General features: G+C 37.9%; 1 protein-coding gene across 3 annotated transcripts in view; it reads right to left on the minus strand.

Moving 5' to 3' along the window:
- NRAP (nebulin related anchoring protein) overlaps window positions 1-21,381 on the minus strand; it is a 75,609-nt gene that overhangs the window by 52,089 nt on the left and 2,139 nt on the right. For 2 of the 3 annotated variants that reach the window (XM_089509931.1, XM_089509929.1), the window contains exons 3-14: window positions 19,973-20,060; window positions 16,012-16,116; window positions 14,278-14,370; window positions 13,588-13,695; window positions 11,891-11,995; window positions 11,684-11,791; window positions 10,302-10,394; window positions 7,906-8,010; window positions 7,303-7,419; window positions 4,987-5,091; window positions 4,089-4,193; window positions 1,655-1,759 (exon numbers count right to left, since the gene is read on the minus strand). In XM_089509931.1, the coding sequence (XP_089366057.1) occupies window positions 1,655-1,759; window positions 4,089-4,193; window positions 4,987-5,091; window positions 7,303-7,419; window positions 7,906-8,010; window positions 10,302-10,394; window positions 11,684-11,791; window positions 11,891-11,995; window positions 13,588-13,695; window positions 14,278-14,370; window positions 16,012-16,116; window positions 19,973-20,060 (1,237 nt within the window). The remainder of the gene's footprint in view (window positions 1-1,654; window positions 1,760-4,088; window positions 4,194-4,986; window positions 5,092-7,302; window positions 7,420-7,905; window positions 8,011-10,301; window positions 10,395-11,683; window positions 11,792-11,890; window positions 11,996-13,587; window positions 13,696-14,277; window positions 14,371-16,011; window positions 16,117-19,972; window positions 20,061-21,381) is intronic. The other variant, XM_089509930.1, reaches the window with a different exon arrangement.

Genomic DNA, 21,381 nt, shown 5'->3' on the forward strand with positions numbered 1-21,381 from the left:
CTCTCCCTCTCTCTCTCTCTCTCTCTCTCTCTGTATGTATTTTAGTGAAACTCCAGTTTTGTTTTTTTGTCCCATGCAAAAACCTTAGCTAAAGGGCCCGTAAATTTATCTTTTATGAAAAATGATATGCTGAAGACAACCATAACTGCAAAATGATAGGACAATACTTATTGTCCAAGAGAATCATCTTAACACTTCTCTGTTGTGATGGCTTCAGCATACTCTTGTAATCATTATTTTTAAAAATAATATTTCAAGTCACTAGGTGCTAGAACCCATGTTCTGTACGTAAAAGTTCACAACTTTTGTTTCTAAACACCATTATAGTACAATTTACATCATGAATGATGAGAGTAGTAATCTGATACCTTCCAGAGACCTATAATAAATAAATAATAAATTTTATTTCTATACCACTATTCCTCAATGATCACAGCGGTGTACAAGATATATAAAAACAATATAAAACGACAAAAGCCCCTCCAACCCCCCCCCACATATACAATATAAAAACAGTTAAAACATCATAAAAACCCCAATACACATAGCTGACAAGAGAAAATGCATATGTACATCGCTAGAAGGGGAGAAGGATCACAAAAGAGATCATGGGGGAAAAGCCTGGCGAAAAAGGAAGGTCTTCAGAGTCCTATGGCTGGAGAAGGCTGGTGAAGACAATACTGATGCTCTGGAGAGCATGGGGAAGAATTTCACCAAGTTCTTCCTAGCTATTTGTGTGCGTGTGTGTGTGTGTGTGTGTGTGTTTATTTTGCAGTGATGAAGCCCTTGAAGATCCCCATGGTGCCAATGCAGCCCCTGAATCTCTGACAGTTGTTCATCCCTGTATTTAGGAAAGGAATTTAGGCCTTTCCATTATATATCCATTAAGCTAAAATTACCATACTTGTGATGTTTGCATAATTCTACATGAAGACAGGGCATATGTACACTAAAACATAATTTGATTGTACAGTCATGCCTTTAACTTCCCAAGGCCAGTCACACACACACACACAACACCAAATGCAAGTGAGGAAAAGCATGCGCTATGATCAGATGCCTTTTTGTTTGTTTGTTTGAGGAGACATAGCTTCTAAAGGAGTGCTAAGAGTAATGAATGAAATAAATAAACCTTAGCTAAGATTCACCCAGGGCATGATCCTAAGCATCTTTTCTAAACTATGTAGGTCCAACTCTGGCCAATGCCTAATTGGAAGCTTGCCTAAGAATCGCATGTATAACACCCCGAGTTTCATTATGAGGAAAAGAAAGCTACAAACATAATATATAAATAAGGTATTTACTGTAAGAAACATTCATTAAATCAGCTCAAAACTAATGTAACTCTCACCATGTAAATATGCACTTATATTATAGCTGTACAAACCTCTGGATTACAACAAGGAGATCAGGGCAGGACTGACATGAATACATCTTAATATAGCAGGTTCTATATCACATTTCAGTTCCCACGAGAATTTACCAGCCTACCAGTTGAAAAACAAATTTCCCTTCTCTCTTGGGAGCTGTGCTTGTCACTGCGATTAAATTTATACTGTGAATCATACTCCATGCAGGCCTTGAATCATACTCCCTCTTACGGGCATGGTGAACTATGCAAGCAACAAGGGTGAGAATTCAGAAGGCTATTTACATCTTTCAAAGGGACCAGCTTCCTTGTTGTTTGATATGAAGGAGCGAGCGTAGCTGGGTAATTGTAGTCAACATCATCGTGTGTATAATCAGATTTATAGGCTATCTGGAATACAAGAAGAACAAAAAGAATCAACATTTTTTATAAGCTGTCATTTGTTTTGAATAATTATCAGATGAGAAAAAAACCTCATAAAAACAGTAATATTAATATTAAACACAAGCAACAAAGTAAGTTTAGTGTTGTCAGTGCCAAGGAGAAAGAAATTATTTGCATAGTTTAACTGCTAATTGATTCTTTTCCGGCTGTACAATTAATCCACTGCCAACTGTAGAAGCATTAACGTAACTTCCACCTGTGACACATTCCTTTTATCTTTCTGCTTAGTTTTTGAGCTTCTTATAGATCTGTAAATAATGCACTTCAAGACATGGTAAGGAATGAAATGGAATCTTAGTAAACCCAGTAAAAAATAAACCAAGTTTAGTTATTTAAACTGTCCTTGCACAAATGACCTGAGCCTAGAAAGAGTTTTGTAACCTTATCTCTTGTTGAAAAAATAAGGCAGCTATTTCCCAACCACAACCAAAATAATAGACTCAGGAGATTATCACACATAACTATGCCTGACAGGATAAACACAGCTTTAACCCGTCCATGATGGATCTTACTGTATTCCCTGTAGGCAACCTGTGTGCAACCTGGTCTTATCCCATAGCTTTTTAAGAACAGGATTTTCCAGCTCTTGAAAAGTTATGGGATAAGCCTGGGCTGCATACTGGCTGCCTATGGAGAATGCAGTAAGATCTGTCATTGATGGGTTAAACATGTATCTATCCCGTTGGGGATAGTCACATGCAATAATCTCCTTTGTCTTCTTAAGAACCAGGCTCAAGGCATGTTACCACTGTATGGATCAACTGATTGATCAGATTGGCGGGATACAGACGGGCAGGGGAAGACGTCTTGGAGGTGTATTCTGCTGAATACGGAGCCTCCAGACCGCCCGCCCTGGGGGCGTGGCTCAGGAGATGGGGCTTCCACATGGGGGGCAGTGAAGACGCCTCACCTGGGGCCGTTTCTGACCCGCAGTTTCCAAACCGCCACCTTGGAGGACGCTGCAAAGAGAGAGGCAGCTTCCTCACGGGCGGCCAAAAACGGGGCTTTTTTTTTCCTTTGCCGGCTGGCGGATGCGCAGCTGCGCAGCTGCAGCGCTAAGCAGTGGTGGCAGAAAGCCTATGTGCATATTTAAAGTGCCCAAGCCCCTTTAAAACTTTCCCCCCCGCTCTGCCCAAGAACAATGGTGGTCTCCTGCCAGCTGGTGATCAGCTGGTGTTGGCATCCTTGTCCTCTTGCACTTTGCCAGTGTCACCAGCATCATGGATGCCTCCTCTCCTTTGGTCCCCGCGCTCCTGCTGAATCTGCAATGCACAGCCACAGCTGTCTCCGCTGCCACCGCTGTCCCCCTGCCATCCCCCATCACCTCTCTTGTACATATGTAAATATTTAAAGTTTTAGTGGTTTTTATTGTTAGGTGAAAATGGCACAGGAATGTGTGTAGGGGCTCACTTTAAAGTCCAAACTTTCCAAGCAGCGCATGCGTACATGTTGCTCTAGGGTTAGGGTTAGGGATAGGGTTAGGGTTACGAGTCTTAAAATGCGCTGCAGCTGTGCTGCAGCTTCCACACCTTCATGGCAGCTGACGCTGCAATTAAAGCCTGACTGCAAACTGCGCATGTTCCAGGACCCCGACTCATTATGCGATGCAGCTGACTCGGAGCTTTTAAATGGGCAACTTAAATTAGCGGCGTAGCAATTCTGGTGTACCGGTGCAGCAGCTTACAGACGGAGCTGCGCAGCTGCGCATCAAACGGAAAAGAAGCGGAGAAAAGCAGCACCTTTTTAATGCCCCTTCTTCCCGCTTGGGGCGTGCGGGGGGCGTGTTCATGGCGGCATTCAGGTAAGGCCCGTCTGAAGGCTCTACCTTCATGACGTCATGAATACACCCCTTTTTGCCCGTCTGTATCCCGCCTTAGTGAGTGATTATATCCAAAAGGGAAAGCTACCTGCTACAAAAAAATCAGAAGTTACATTACACAATGATCCAGAAACATTATGAAGTCAAGCTGTCCACTCACTGAAAGTTCATTATCAATACACAGAGTGATTCTAAAGGAATGGTGCAAAACAGAGTAAGAACAGCTTGACTTTACTTATTTGTTTTTATGTTGTTCAAAGCTGTTCCAAAATGGATTCTATTTTACCTTCCAGTGTGTGAGAAAAGCAGCATATAAATCCTTGAAATAAATAAATAAATTTCCATCCACCTTTTTATTGTCCCAGTGAACCTAGGTCTATCCTTCATTTAATACTATCAAGAAGGAATATCAATACTATTTAAGCATTTACAACAGTATGAGTTCAAACAACTTACATTGCTTGCCAGACTCCCAACCTTCATGGCATGCAGTGTGCGTCTGTCCATGCCAACTCCTTCATAATGACCTTTCTGGTTCTGGTAATGTTCTCTGTATTTCAACTGCACACAAGAAAAGAGAGAAGAAAAACAATCTGACAAACATAAACTATATATGTACTGAAACAAGTGAGCAAAGAACTAAAATTGTATTATTTTAAAAGTTATGGACATACCCTTGATTTTATTTTAGTGCCAAAGTAATAGATATGTCAATACTCCTGCATTTATTGGGGGGGGGGGGGGCATTGTAGAAAACAATGTAACACTACAAGACTGTATACACAGTAGTTATGATTGACTCCATATGTCTTTTGAAAATATTTTAGCTTTTCTGCATCCAGTACAAAATGACTACATTTGATATTTTTAGTTTCATATTTAATTCTTAGAATCCATTGGTTTTAATAGCATAAGATTTTCTAAACTATATCCAGACCAATGTAGCTATTCTGACATCTTCTGTTCATGGGTTTTGGAATTACACTGCACAATACAACCCACTGTCTAACAAAATGTTATTCATATACCTTCTGTTATAAGCAGATGATTTGGTCTATATCCTGCTCTATAAGGGTACCTAATAGAAGAGGCCATTAAGCAACAGCCATAAGATATGAATTAAATGAGACATGAAATAATTATTTTAAACAATTAACAGGCATTGTTTGATTGGATTAGCAATGAATTGTATGTAATCTCCTTCCCCTGAAAAGATTTTTATATTCTAACTCCCAATGCTGCTTTTACCCAGGCTTCCTTCTCTTATCTGGAATTCACATATGTACAAACTGTGATTCCAGCAGAGACTAAGTTAAGCTTTCACAGAACTGCAAGTAAACAGCTATGGACTTACATCACTGGTGTATTTTGAGATCTTGCTAGCATTCCTGAACTGTGGGGTTTCACAGTAGTTAATGCTGTGTCCTTTGCTGTTCTCCAGATCCTTCTTATATTCCACCTTAAAAATTGTAATTTACAACAGTGAGAAGTAAATATATATTCATTAACTGCAGTAATAGCAAGCAAAAAGAAATAACACTGTGTATTATGAAAATGAGTATAAGTAAGCAGCAAAGCAAAGAAACCAAACATAGACTGTGATGCAATAAGAAGCTATAATAGCTGAGATTATAAATTTATTGTTTTTGAATTTATTTTTATTTTAAAAGCCTTTGTCCTTGTATTTCCTCGGGGGGGGGGGAAACTCTAGGAGGCAAACAGAGAAGATCAGCAATACTTAAAACATTAAAAGCCCAAATTAATATTGAATGAATGTGTAAAAATAATTGTTAACCATCAGGACTAGAAAAGGATAACAACCAAGAGCTATTTAAACTTTTTAACCATTTCCCTCCTTGAGGAGCAACATTTTTATATATTCCTTAAAAGTACCAGATCATTCTATGCTAGCACCAGGCTGCACAAGAAAGGCTCTACAGTGGACAATGTGGCTGCATGCATAACTTTACAAGAAAAAGCACTGCTTCAGATGATGTGGGGGAGGGGGAATATACAGAAGAAAACAGTGCTTATATTTCACAAGCAGTACACTTATGGATATTGCCCAGTTGTCCCAATTGGGTCCTACTGGCACTGGGTGGTGCTAAAGTAACCATAACCTAACAAAAAAGCAAACATTTCTCATGATATTCCAACCAGTACTGTTGCTCCCTTTAAAAAAATCAGAGACAGGAAAACCAATTTTAGGCTCTGGTTTGTTAGGGAAGTAATACACTAAGAGTTCACTCTGGATATAAAAGGAAGCGCTCAGTTTCTGAATATTTTCACTTCATCTGCTATTATCCAATCAGGGGAAATATGTACAAGAACACAGCTGATGGAGATAAGCCAGAGTTCTCAGATAAACAAATTTGAAGTTTGAAGTTTGAACTTTATTATTATCTCTTAATGTGGTCAGTTTGAGTTGGATATTGACTTTGGTCCAAAACACATTGCCGAAATAACCCAATTTGAGATCGCTTTACCTGCCCTGGCTCAATGCTAGAAAATTCTGGAAACTGTAATGTGAGACACTGAGTCTTCTCTGACAGAGAGTCTAGTGCCACAATAAACTACAATTCCCAGGATTCTTTAGCACTAAGCTAGAGCCGATAAAGTGGTCTCAAACTGGATTATTTCTGCAATGTGTTTTGGACCTTACTCATGTACACATTAAATGCCTAGGTGCTTAAATGAGGCATCACAAACTTGTTATTTTGTTTTCAGTGGACCTTTGGTAAGCATGGGAAGTCTGGATCAAATCCTTGGTTGCTCAGCATGCAATCAGGATTAAATTTTCTCTGCATAGCCTCTGTGCAGTAAAGATATGGGGTGCATTTTGCTGCAAGTAAGGCTAGCCTAAGTGTATTGGAAAAATGCCATTTAATTCGAACTGTTAAAGGCTTGTTATCATCCTATATCTACTTCACTGGGCATAAACCCTACTAAATTCAGTAGGATTATTTTTGACTGAATATAGATAGGTTTGCAGTTTAATTTTTGTGGGTTGCAAATTATAAGATTTTTACTTAAGTATGTGTGACACATCAAAGAATCTGTCTCATCAAATTTTACTAGAAGCAAAATTCAAGGTGGATACAGAAGCTAAAGACAAAACATCAAAGATATATCAAAAGAAAATATCTGATAAAATAGCCTTCCAGGGCTCTGGGAAGGTGTGTGAGGAGATCACATCAGTAAGGGTCCCACCAAATGCATATTTTCTGAGATTTAATAACTGAAAACAAGGACATGCTTGGAGCTGCAGTCCAGTTGGAGGGGTACACAGTTCCCATTCCTACTCTGATTATCTAAAAACCAAGATTGTCATTGTTGTGTGCCTTCAAGTAGTTTCCAACTTATGGTGACCCTAAGGCAAACTTATCACAGGGTTTTTCTTGGCAAGATTTGTTCAGGGAGGTTACCTAGTAGGTTTCCATGGCCAAGTGGGAATTCAACCCCTGGTTTCCAGAGTCAATGTCCAATGCTCAAAATAATACAGTTCACTCTAAAGGCCAAGGCACTTTTTATTAATGATATACAAGAGAGAGAAAATTCCTGAAACAGGTTGTGAAGAACATAACTGAGATGTTACTACAATGTACTCAAACAGTAGAAAGTAAATAAATTTTCTGTATATCACAAATCTCACAGCATTTGATTTTCTTACCTCACTATATAGCTTGTTCACATCCTGGGCTTGTTTAAGAACCAAGTTTTCTTGGGCTGAGAGAGAATGATAGTGGGCTGCTCCTTTCATCTGTGAAAAGTCTTTTTTGTATTTTATCTGAAAACAAAAAGAAAGGGTCAGAGCACCATGGAGCAGCTACTGGGTAACTATCTTTCCATTTCCTTGACTGCTTGTCAAAGATCAGTGCAGCCAGAACTTAGAGAAGTTACTTACGTGCTGGCTGGGGGATTTGGGGAGTTTATTATTACATCTCTACTCAGAGTTAGATGTTTACATATAAAAAACTACCCTATGAGAATAGAAAGCCTATATAAAGAGATGCCATAAACAAACAACAATTAAACTTCTTGAAGGACTACGGCAAGAGTGCAAAAAAAGTTACTCTGTTGTCCCATGGGCAAATAAGGTGGAATTTTTTTTTTACTTTTTTACTTTCAGTGAATAACTATTCTGAAGCCCTCAAGAGCCTTATTCTTTTTATAGGATTCCACTGGTTGTTCAAAGAATATGACACAAAAGAACCTATTAAGAAAATTATTGCATCTCGCCCATGTTGACTGATACTTCTTGTTTCATACATACATCACTAGCCAGGTCATTTGCCTTCTTTGCATTTAGATATGCTGGTGTGATCATAGCAGGGAAACTCCCTTTTCCTCTGTGTTCTTCATATTCATCCATATAATCCTGGAAAACATTCAATATTCAATTATTTCTTTGTAACTTTTCTATTTTTTGTTATCTCTGGATTGTTTCCAGTGCTTCTAAACAATATGGTTCACTATTTCCACTTATTGTACTATAATGGAGAAAGCAGGAGAGAATAAGGCTAAGTTAAAAACATGTTAAAATGTAATTCTGTATAATACTATTAAAACGTAAAATACTTGAGAGGTGTACTTCAGAGATGATAGTTCATATTGAACAGAGTGACCTTTCTAAAGCTTTCAGAAATGTTTGTAGATAACACAAATATCTTCAAGTGATCTCTTCTTGTTACATCTAATTTTCATATTTGTGCACTGTAATAAGGTCATTTTGATAGGTTTTTACAATTTTTCTAACAAACAACAAACCTGTAGCTAGAATGGTATGTCTGCTTAGGACACAAACATTAATAATAATAATAATAATAATAATAATAATAATAATAATATGTTTTATTTATATACCACTATTCCAAAGATCATAGCGGTGAACAGCAAGTAAGCTAATTAGCAAGTAAGCTAATTTGCCCCCAACAGTCTGGGTACTCATTTTAGCGACCTCGGAAGGATGGAAGCCTGAGTCGAGCTTGGGCCCTTTTGCTGGTCTTGAACTCGCAACCTTCTGGTTTCGAGTGAATGGCTGCAGTACAGGCATTTAACCACTGCACCACCAGGGCTTAAGTCTTAAGGTGCTTTGTCTAACAACCATGAAGGAACAGTGAATACAAAAGAAATATGAAACTGATTTTGTCTTGTTATAATTGTGGTGAAATACTTATTTCAGAAAAGAGAAATAATGTTTTGGGCACAGAAAAATAGCCCTCATTACTAGGGCTGTCCATGGGGCTCCCAATTCAGTAATTCAGAACTGGGCCTAAGTTTCTCTGGATCACTCCAGATCCAATTAAATCCAGACTGCACAAGCAAATCAAGATTGGGAAACAAATTATTACTTCTTCCTCATTTGTCCTGTGAAACCAAAACTTATTATAACCATTTTTCTTGTTGTTGTTGCCTTTAAGTCATTTCTGACTCATGGTGACCCTAAGGCAAAGCTATCATGGAGTTTTCTAAGCGGAATTTGTTCAGATGGACACTGTCTTTAGCCTCCTCTGAGGCTGAGACAGTGGGATTTGATTAAAGTCACCCAGTAGGTTTCCATGGCTGATCGGGGATCCGAACTCTGGTCTCCCGGTATCCTATTCCAGCACTCAAGCCACTACATTACGCCGGCTCTCAATCTATATTCGATCTACCAACTTAAGGATCTGGGTGATGAACAAGGAATGTTTTATCATCATTCCAAATGATGCAGAAAAATTAGTTGAGCAACTGTGGAAGTTTAGGGGAACACTTTAGCCCAGCCAGGAGATCTTGGAGGGCTGCATCCAGTGCTACACACACTCCCACCAAAAAAATTTTTTTGTTGCCCCCAAATTCCTTCTAGTGGACATGGGGAGCATTTTCATCATGTTTTTGTCCAGGTATAGGAAAGGCCTTTTTTAAAACTTACTTGCTTACTTTTAAAGAAAAGTCATATACTTTTAACTTTCTATTTTTTTAAAAAACAACCTCTCCTAGACCTAAATCCCTCCCCAAAGATAGTGGAAATGCCCCCTACAAACTACTTTGGGAGGAGACAAAAATTGCATTTGGAGACAAAGATTGTTTTTGAAAATTATTGCAAGAGTTTTGTTTGACACATGGGGGGGGGGGGCACAAGGCCTCCAAACCTGGTGAAAATCCCCTACACACTCCTAGCAGACATTTTGGAGAAAAACAATTTTTAAAAAATATTATTATTTTACTTCTGGGGAGCCCTGTGGGCCACAAAAACAGCCCTAGGGGGACGCATGTGGCCTTCAAACTGCATTTTGCCTGCTCTGAATGAATACGAACTACCAATGAATTGTGTTACTCCTCCTAAAGTAGTATGTTGGGTTTTGCTTGCATTGAAAACTTCCCTCTCAGGACCCCCGACGCCCCCTCCCATCTATTCCAGAGCTGCCTAACAAATTAGCAAGAAAGGCAAACAGAAGATTCAACTAGGTTATTCAACAAGACATTCCATGCTACTCTTGGGATACACACTCATAGAGAACCCTTAGAAGCAGCATTTTACAGAAGGAATATAGGGGTATAAAGGAAAGATATTGACAGTGAGTTCTGTTCTGCTAGCAAAACTACACTCATGTTAGTCAGGAGGCAAGTTATTAAGTTTAGAAGTGGTTGGAATGAGAATGAATAGGAGTATATTCTATTGTTTCTTACCTGACCAAACTGATCTATATTTTCTTTTGCGGCACCAACAGTCTGACTTGCTTTCCCTTTCATCTCTTTTTCGTATCTTTGATGATACTTAACCTGAAACCATTGAAGCAAAATAATGAGTTTATTATGCTCATCTCACAACCCAAGATCATGTAGATCTATGGTCGCAAGGACAATATTTTTGAGTTTTAAAAACTTATAGCTCATTCTCCATACAAATTACCCATAGTGAAAAGACATCTGCACTGGTTCCAAATCCCAAGGAGACAAATATGAGAAAAGAAGTTATGGCAAGACCAGCTATACCATTAGACAGAATGAGAAAACAATCTCAAGCAGCAGGTGCTGGGGAAAGCACCAAAACACCTCCTGTCAATAGGAGCAAATGCTGAGATCATCAGTGACACCCTCCACCACCACTACTCTCAGCTGGATATTCTAAGTAAAACAGGTGACCCAGTGATCTGGGCCAGCCTTGGTAAAAAATACAACTCTTAAACCATGAATGTCTTTAAAAAGTTATCATCAGCAATTATTTTTAGGTCCTGAAGCAAACCAGTAACCAATCTACCACTGCCAAAATATATGTTCCATGAATTCTAATCACTACTGGCTATCTGCTATTTGAAAGATGCATTTTGGACCATCTCTATTTTTCAAACTATCTTCAAGATCTACCCCAATCAGAACATATTACAAGGCAAAATGTAACTAGTATGAATCATAGTTGCAAAAGTAGCAATGTCACTCAGATAGTGTGTGCGTTGTGTGCCTTCAAGTCATTACCTCTAAAGTCCAATGCTCAAACCACTATGCCACACGAGCTCTCAAAGTCATTATCCTCCAAGTAAAGGACTACAGGTGTGCCAAATACCACTCGTATTGTTATTGTTATATTTATATTATATTATTTTTTCTAGTCCAGGGTTTCAGTGTTTTTGCTCTTCTCTTATTTCTAAACATCGGTTTTAGCAGTAGTTGTAATTGTTGTCACAGTAATAGTGATAGTCTTGGCTTCACAGTTTATCAGGCATTACTGTACTGACTAAAGTTTGGAGCTGGCATTTATTTATATTCTATCTGTGAATCTGGGAATCAGTCAGGTATTGTCAGATAATATAGCATACTGCAAGTAGTATGAATTTTTTTAACTATGGTATTGCAATCCCATTCTGTTGTTGATGATGATAACAGCAACTACTACAATAACAGCAACAACAGCTTATACAACCCATTGTCACTTATTTTTTGCTGTGGGTTCCATTGTTACAGCAATGCCTGGAATTTAGAAAATGTGGTCTTAATTTTTGCACAATATAGTCCATATTTTGTTCCGTTTATAACAATACAAAAAGAGAGTATTCTTTTAAGTTGAAACTTACATCACTAGCTAGTTCATTGGCTCGTTTAGCAATCTGGTATGCTGGTGTGATCATAGCAGGAAAGCTGCCTTTCCCTCTCTGTTGTTCATACTCTTCTGTGTATTTTAACTGAGAAAAAATGAAAAAAAATTGAATCACATATATAGTCATCTCTGGGGGAGGAAAAGGAGATGAATGCAAGCTAATTTCTTCTTCTGGTCTGCTTACATCACTCATGAGTTGCCCTCCGGACTTAGCATGAAGTATATCTGGAGTATCCACAACACTAGTAAATTTGGAAACACGGTCTTCATGCCCTCGTTTATATTCCACCTAGGGAAAGGAATGAAGACAAAGAATATTTTAAACTATTTAGATTTAGAATAGGTAAAAAAGAGGTAATTCTGCTCCAGGAAGGTAAGGAAAACAAATGTCATTGTCCTAAGCAAGGTTATTTTGACAGACTGATTTAACCTTTTGAGAAAATGGTCAAATACCACAAAAAATTTCACATTTGGGGACTTTTACTAAAAATCTCACACACAAACACTTTTTTTAACTGGGAAAAAAATCAGGGTTTTGTAATTTTTTAAAAAAAAATCAGAAAGTATAGAAATTTTTAAAAAGCATCAGAAATATGCAAGAACTCTTGTTATCTTGCTCAACAGGGAGAAAACATTTGAAATTGTTTGTCCTTGTTGGAGGCGGAGGAGAATTAAGCAAAGATTTGCACCTCTGTTTGTCACACAGCATCGACTTAAGCTGTGAAATTCATGGAGGTTACAGTAATTAATGACTGCTAGACAAGGTAACAGTGTCCACTTCCAGTCTCTATAGTCAGTTGCCAAGGAACATGGGAAGTAGGGTCCATTTTCATTCTAGTTCTTCTGGTGAATATCCCATATGTAACTGGCTGATCACTATATAAACAAAATATTGGACTAGGTGAGCCTGTGGTCTGATCCAGCATGGTTTTTCTTATGTTCATAACTGCTATCATATAGCCCAGTTTGGGAGTCAAATTTCACAAAAGTGAATGCTATTTAAGCAATGCTAATTCTTTTGTCATAATATTTAGCCCTGAATATCAATTACTTGGTTACATATGCAAAAGAAGTAGCACCTTGCATCGATGAAAAGAACCTAGAATTACAACATATCCTGTTATTTTTCAAAATAAATAGCAGTGGAGCAGTAAGTGTATTACATTTCAGTCTAAAAGCCTATTAAAGTCAACTAATGACTTCAAACTCAATGTAAACTTTGATTTTTGAAAAAAAAACTTGGATGAAGACAGCTTTATTTAATACCAGACCTGCATATTTCATCAATTGCAATTTCAGATGCTTTCATTTTCAATTTATGTTGAATAAATTCAACTGCTATGTTTGACTTATTCTTGAAATAAGTTTGGGGACATTCTGTTCTTGTACTGTGAACTGCATGCGTGCCATTAATTATAACAGTATACGTGTTGCAAATGTTTTGTTCTAAGAAGAAAGTGACCAGGTACACAGAAAAAAGAGAACAATTTAAATACATATATCCATGGCTGTTTATCAGGTTTATATAATCATTTCTTCATATCATCAGTATTTTTGGTTGTGAAGCATAAAAAGTAACCCTGAGGTATGTTTCTCTTTCCTGTTTTCTAGTAGCCCTATTTTGGTTCAACACCTTTCAAAACTCAGCCATGAGACTGCTCTTAGCATATAGGATGCTCAAACTAGCAGTGGCTGGCAGATTCCATGTCAGTGGAACAGTGAATGAATTCACTATTAAACATTAAAGGAGCTGTCCAAGGTGCTGAACCTATTACACTTTTAAAGAGAAATTCGCATGCCTACTGACATGGAAACTACCTCTGATTACAACTTGTGCTCAAAAGATGATGATGATAATGATGGCTGCCACAAAGAACTCACATTACTGGATAGCTGAGTTGCCTTCTTGGCCATCTGATAAGCTGGAGTGATCAAAGCAGGAAAGCTTCCCTTCCCCTTCTGCTGCTCACCCTCCTCTGTATATTTCACCTAGGAAAAAAAGTATGCAAGCAGAGGTCACTCCCCTTCTAGGCCATGTGAGGACCAAGGCCAAAGGCCATAATACATTTTCTATATTTTGGCTGTCCAATAAAGGTGTCATCCCCCCCTCCCGATTTTGGATTTTCTTGCATTTTGCTGTATAGATAACATGGCTACCTCTGAATATGTTTCCTCAAGGAAGTTCCAGAAATAACTTCTCTTTGTATCCTCCCCTGCTTTAGTCTTTTGTACCCTAAATAACCTCTCCCGAGGGTAGGGTGAGATGAGGCATAAAAGGATGTTGAGTAAGGAAAGAATTGTCCAAAATCAGACATGAGATTTGCAGTTTTCAAGGATTATCTCATGTCCCACAATCCCATCAAGCCCTTCCCAAATTGTGCAGGACAGGCCATGACACTCTGCAAAGCCTCTCTGTAGGTATAATCTTATAGCTGCTAGGGGAAGGAAGGAACAGGAAACTTTCTTTCCATGCGTTTCCTTAAACTAGCATACATGATATTCAAGCCCAAGCCAATGTATATATCCATATGATTTTCTACCACAAACAGACCTCTTATAAAATGCACTTACATCATGAAGAGTGTTTTGTGCTTGAGCTACTCTCACCATCTCGGAGTCTGAATACCAGGATTTGCCTTCTTCATATAATTCATGGTAGGCTTTCTAAAGATAGCACATTGTATGGTGAGTTATGGACATAATGATAAAAATTATGGACTTCATATTTCTAAAAATATGGGAGTTAGGTCTTTAACTAGGTGGCATTCATAACATTATAGTTTGATGTAACGATATTGCTTTTTCTGCCTATCCCACACCACTCCTGTGGATTTTCTCTACACTTCTGAAGTGCATGTGTAAGTTCAAAAGATGTTTCTGTGGAAAATGTCCAATGAGTCCCTTCATTTTGGTATCTACATGCTACCCATGAAATTCTGGCCTCTAGTCCCAATACTGAAATGTGGAAAGGTAATTTTTTCCAAAGTCAGCTAAACACAGAGAAATGTACTGACACATTTTATTTCAGTTGAATACTTACATTCTAATTAATTTGATTCTGATCAAGCTGTCAGGTTTCAGGGCCAATTGTTGGTCCACCTGAGTAAAGTAGACATTCACTGAATGGGAATGTAGTGAATCAACACTTAAATAAATTTCACTGATTCAGTGGACTAACCATTGGATTTAGTCAGGACTAGTAAATGGTTTTAAACCTGTGAAGGCTTAATCCTTAATCCACCAAATGTCCCAATTTAGCAGAGACAGATCCAATTAATTCTGTTTGGCCCACTTTTTCAACAGACTATGACTCAGTTTCTCTCTTCTGTTCCCATTTTGCTCCCTACTTAAATTGCTCCCATTTGAGTTCCATGTTCAAAAGAATTTGCACTCAATTAATTCAATGGGGAGGGGGGAAGAAAGGGTGAAATTTTGCAGTAGGTTCAGGCAAAAGCAAACTACTGCAGCGTCACCTAGCTTCCATGTTCTTTCTGATTAATAATTTGTATCATTTTGACCACGCATGTCCTGGTTTTCATCTGTGAAATATTTTGAGGACATGGTGTAGCCAGTCTATCAAAGGAATGTAATATGATTGCAGAATAGTTCAATATTTAATTTTTGATGGCACATAAGAACAGCTGGAATTTCTTTCTTTAGTAACTGCACTGCTTTTTTAGTGGTCCATAATCCTTAGATATCAGTCCAACTTCTGGTGGGTTGCTAAATCATTTCACTCTGAAAATAGTGAGGTCACTAACATACCAAGCAAATTTTATGATTGACCAGGGGCTTTATCTCCTTCTCTCCAGTATTTTTAGCATAAGATGAGGACAATTTCTTTCTTTCTCTTGTTTTTCTTTATAGAGCTGTAAATATCTAGCAAATAAATATCTAGCTAAGAAACACTGAAGAGAAATTAGGGCATACATAATGACAGAAATAAGTGCCTTGGTCACAGGCAAATGGGTGAAGGACTGCAAAAGGATATGTGGGGATATATATCATCTAAGATTTTACATGAAGGCATACCAATGTCTCAATCAAAGCGTAAAAAGCATTATCTTGGCGTCATTCTCAAAAAACCAAATGGTTTTACACTGAAAGAGCATTCTGGATCAGCTCACACAGTATCTGAGGAGTCAAAATAATTGGGAATGCATGGTAAAAGCCAAATGAGAACAGGTATGGATTATTTGTGTGATTTAAATAAAGATGCAGTGAAATATAAATTAAGAGTTCACAAAAAGAAGATCATAGGCTGGGTGTTCACAAGTACACATGTTCTTGGTGCAAGTCTCTCACCTGATTATTAAACTGTTGCATTTTATGTTCAGCTTCGATATCTTTGGATTTCACATCCCAGTGAAAAACAGATTTGAACTTTTCGCCCTCTTCTCGATACTTTACCTATACAAAGCCCAAAAAGAAGAAAAACTCCAGTACTAAAAGCACTGTACACTATATACAAGTTAAGGCTATTTTTCAAAGGATAATTGTAGTGTACTCTCAATGAATATTCAGCCACTGACATTAGAAAGTACATATTTAACGATTTGGAAATCTTTTTTTTTTTAAGTCAGGTTTGGGGAGATGTTATGTTGAAATTTATTTCAGAATATTGAGTGCCTATCTTCATATCTAAGGATGGATCTACACTACTAAAAAATAACAACCTGTATTCACCTCAGTTCCATTGTTGTTGGAACACATGATGTATAGTATAACCTTTTTCGCAGTGAAAGCACTTGTTTTAAACTCACTTTTTACTCTCCAGTTTCTCAGGAGGAAAAAATGCATCCTGCTGGTGTGGCATTGGGAGGGGAGTAGTTGGGGAGTGGGAAAAATTGGTGGGTGGCATCCTCCATCCAGCAAATGTTTCATCTTGGGTTTTTTTGTTTGGGTTGTTGTTGTTGTTGTTGTTGTTGTTGTTGTTGTTGTTTGTTTTTGTTTTTTGCTCTTTTGCAATGCTTCCACCCAAGGAACAATTCTAGCCCCTGTTTTCCTACAGGCACAGATTCAAATCAAAAGTTTGTTTCCATCTCACATCAAAGTCTGGGTGTTGATTTCAGAAAGACACATAATCTCAGATACTTGGAGGGGGAAAACATTCCTAATCTAAGTCCCTTGTATACAAAATATGAATGAGAGAACTCATGAACCACTCTTTGGACTTCAGATTTCCTTGTGCAAATGAAAGGATCCAGACATGTTTAGGTGACAAAGAGAGGCAAAAGTGACCTTTGATTTTTCTAGCACACATGCAGAGGCACACATACTCGAAGTAACAAGATCTCCTATTGCAGCCATCAAACAGAAATAGAAATTGTTGCTAATCCCATTCTATATTAGATCTGACACATGTAGTTCAAAAAGGAATATACCTGTTGTAGTTGTTATAGCTTCAGCCAAAGAAACCTCAGTGTTGGGATTTTTATAAGTATTTGAGAAATTCTCAAAAGTTTTCATGTTAAAGTACAATAGAAATAACGGAAGTAAAGACATGAGGACAAGACTTCCCACAATTCATGGAAAATAGAAAGCAAAATAATATTTAAAAATACAATAATCATATCCAGTTCTAATCATTCTTCAGGACTCATCATTCAATGTACAATTACCTAGGAGTAATGTCACTAAATACAGATGCTTTCTGACTTCACATGCATAGGATTTCCTGTGTCTACTTAGAAAACTGGGATGGCATATAAAATGGAAATCCAGAAAGATGGAAAGATGTAGCTGGCAGCAAAGTTACCATTTTTGAAAGTATAGAAGTATTTCAGACAATTTCTTGGAGCTTTAAAGTGGGGGTAAATTCTAGTGGCCCCCTGACATTTCACCAGATTTACTCAGCGTAACCATGTAAAATGAACTTGACTATATTTTTTTAGAAACTCAGATCCAAGTGCTAGGTTCATCAGAGGTTTAAAAAGTCTTTTTTTGTTTAGCGAACCTGGGTTCAGATTCTAATGAATCTGCAGACATTCTGTGGTTTGGTGTCAAAGACTTGACAGTTTCAGATGAGTTTTCCTTTGAGTTTTCTGGTTCATTTGAAATGAAAATTCAAAGGAGGACTTGGACTGTGAAACAAAGCTACAGAAAACGTTTGCATGAACTCCTTCCTGTGAACTTAACATACTTCGCACATCCCAGATCAGCATCCCTCGCAATTTTTTGGTGCAGAAAGATGTGGATTTTCTGTTATATTAGCTGAGGGAGCCACTAAGAGGTCTTTTGATTCTTATTTAGGCAAGACTTTTTAAAACGCATGATCTGAATGTTTTTTAAATGAATAGAAAATAAGGCTGAAGTTCAACTTGGATTTTTCAGTATTGTAACATAAGTAATAATCTCTCAGCTCCAACCATTCCTTAACACTTGCAGGTATAAAGATCCAAATAGTGTGTCTATGTTCAGAAGAGCACTACTACTTGCTTTAATGTTGAGGATTGCTCTGAATGTATAGCCATTTTCTCTGTGTGTGTAATTGTCCCCAGCACTGATATGGGAAGCACTGTGATGCTGCTTTGAATCAGATTGATATTGTTTTATCCTCTGAGTTTACAATACAGTTCCACCATGGGGCCCTGCCTGGAGATTTTCGAGCTTACTATTTGGGTTAGCACAGAATTTCAACTGGTTAAAGCCTGGAAATAGAAACTATATAAGTTCTGATGTGTTTGTCAGTAAATCCCTAGCTATTTCATCCTTGCACATGAGCATGAATAATTACAGTAGTTTTCTCCCCACTGCAAGAGAAAATAAATATCTCTTCATAGTATTCACACTGTGTTCGAACATCCCATCTTCATGTGACCAATAAAACGATTTTATTAAAAAAAATATGTTTTTTCTCTACAAAATGATTTGTCTTCAACACTTTGAATACAAGGGGGAAATTATGCAAAATTCTTGTTGGGCTATTTTTTTCTCTCTTCCCAACAGGTTTTTCCAAGCTGTTGGGAAACCCATTTTTCAACCTGGGAACAAATAATTAAGAATGTCCTGTCCATGCCTATACTTAAATGATGCAGAGCCACCCTAATGTTAGGGGTAGGATTAGAATTAGAGTACTAGAAAACAGAAGAATATGCACCATGTGGATTGCCTGACACATCTGCATCTGACACCATGTGGCTTGCCTGACATTTCTGCATCTGTACTACAGAAATAATCCAATCTGACACGACTAACTATCATAGCTCAATGCTAGGGAATTCTGGGAAATTGTTGTGGCACCAGAGCTCTCCCATAAAGGAGGCTAAATGTCTCCCAAAACTACAATTCCCAGATTTCCACAGCACTTCGCCAAGGCAGTTAAACTCGTATCAAACTGAATTATTTCTGCAGTGTGGCCACAGCCTAAATTAACCCACTGCCTTCATGGGTAATGGAAGATGCTGTCCTATTGCCAAAACAACTGCCATTCCAGCTAGCTTCTGAAATGCATGAAATGCAGAGGGGTCATCTTGTCATTTGCCACAGGCAACAAAATGTCTTTATGTGCATCTTGGGCTTTCACATAATATCTGTGTTATCCAAATTGCCCTTTTCTCTTTAACAACCTTCAAAAAGAAATATGCTGAAGCAAAATTAGGAGCCATAGTGGTGCAGTGGTTAAATGCCAATACTGCAGCCGCTCACTCATCCACAAGGTTGTGAGTTCAATCCCAGCCAGGGGCTCAGGGTCAACTCAGCCTTGCATCCTTGTGTAGGTCGCTAAAATAAATACCTAGCTTGTAGGGGGCAATTAGCTTACACATTGTAAACCACTTAAGGAGTGCTTAAGTGCACTGATAAGCAGTATAGAAATGTATTTGCTATTGCTATTATTAAAAAATGAAGGCTCATCTTCATGAAAATCATAAACACCCAATGCTACAAAAGGGCAGGGCTTGGTGATTAGATTTTTTGGGGACCACTCAATTTCTGAAATTCTTCGATAGTTTGATCTCTGGTTCTGATCATGTACATGGCTATAGGAATCGTTGCCCTCACTGTAAAAGGATTAGTGTGCCTAATTGTGCATATAACTATTTCAAGTAGGGCACAGAGTTATTAGAAATGAAACTGGTAAAAGATGGTGCCTAGATAATAGCAAAAGTGTGAAACAGTAGGTTTGAAAAATTCTACCTAGCCATGAAAAAATGTAGGTCCAAGAGGGACTGATATGGCCTTTAATTACAGTAGTCTCAAAAGAAAATGGCTATTATGTTATTGTTACAGATGAATATAAAACACATTAATTCTTAAAAGATCTTACCTCACTTATAGCTTCAGACTGCTTTTTCACATTTATATTTATTGGTGTCTCGAAAACACTTGTGAATGTATTGTTTTTTGGATTATGTCTATAAAAGAAAGTAGGATCAGTGTTAGAGTAATTTAATAAAAAACACTCAAAATCACTCTTCCATATATATTTAACAAAATCATTTTTTTAGAAATACTAATTCTGAATAAAAACTTTACAGTTTTTAATTAAATTTTTATTTTGAGTAATTGTCTACATAAACAGTAAATAAACTTTAACAATCATCCTGGTAGTATTAGAATTCAAAGACATGACCATCTTAGTGTGGAATATCAGTATGCAAAGGGATCTTGTAGCACCTTTGAGACTAACTAACAGAAAGAAGTTGTAGCATAAGCTTCTATACACTAGTCTACTTCCTCAAATGCATGTGATTTCAATAACAAAAGAAAATAATGATATTGACATACAGAAGATGTATTTAAAAGGAACTGATTATGGCACCTTTAAAAAAAAATTCTCGATAACTTGAAGAGACTATGGGGGGATACAGATGGGCGGCTCCATGCTGCCTGTCTTTACCCCCCATCAGCGCCATGCAAACCATACCACATGGCACCGACGCACTCCCTAAAAAGAAGCTGCCTAGAGTGGCTTCTTTTTAGAAGCGCCATAATGGCACTTGCATGCCTTGACGACAACGCAACCGGCAAGTACCATTTGGGTGTGAGGATGCCCACACATTTTTGTGTGGGCGGGGCCATGGCAAGATGGCGCATGGGAGCCGTTAGTAGGTCTGGGCACATATGGACGCCCAGCCCTACTGAGCCCTAAAATCGCCCCCAACACGGCGCTTTGCACCAGTCTGTATCGGGCCTATATTTTCTTATTTTTCCCCATTTTATCAACTATTCATATATTAACTCTTAATCATTTATAATAGCTAGCACTGAAAATGCAGAAACCATTACTTCAAATTTTGACTATTAAAAATGTAGAAAAACTAAAGTGGTCTAATTTTTTTTAAGGGATTGGCCTCACAAAAATAATTTGGAGAATATCTGCAACCCATTGCCCACCCAGCTGCCATAGCCAAATACTGGGTGCCCATCTTGGGGCCAGGAACAAATTTTTTCATGCCAATAGAAGATTATAGAGATGGTGTGGTGTTTGTTTGTTTTTTAAACTTAACTAGGGTGAAACACATTGATGCATAGATACAGTGTCTCTGGCTGCATCTGCAGTGCAGAAATAACCCAGTTTTACAGCACTTTAACTGGCATGGCTTAATGCTAGGGAATTCTGGAAACTGTAATTTGTAGTGGCAGCAGAGGTCTCTAGCAGAGAAGGTTAAATGTCTCACAAAACTACAATTCCCAGAATTAAACAGCAGAGAGCCATGGCAGTTAAACTGGTGT

The sequence above is a fragment of the Sceloporus occidentalis genome, unplaced genomic scaffold, assembly GCF_023333645.1.
Source record: "Sceloporus occidentalis isolate IW3139 unplaced genomic scaffold, rSceOcc1.0.p SCAF_2, whole genome shotgun sequence".
Classification (NCBI taxonomy): domain Eukaryota; kingdom Metazoa; phylum Chordata; class Lepidosauria; order Squamata; family Phrynosomatidae; genus Sceloporus; species Sceloporus occidentalis.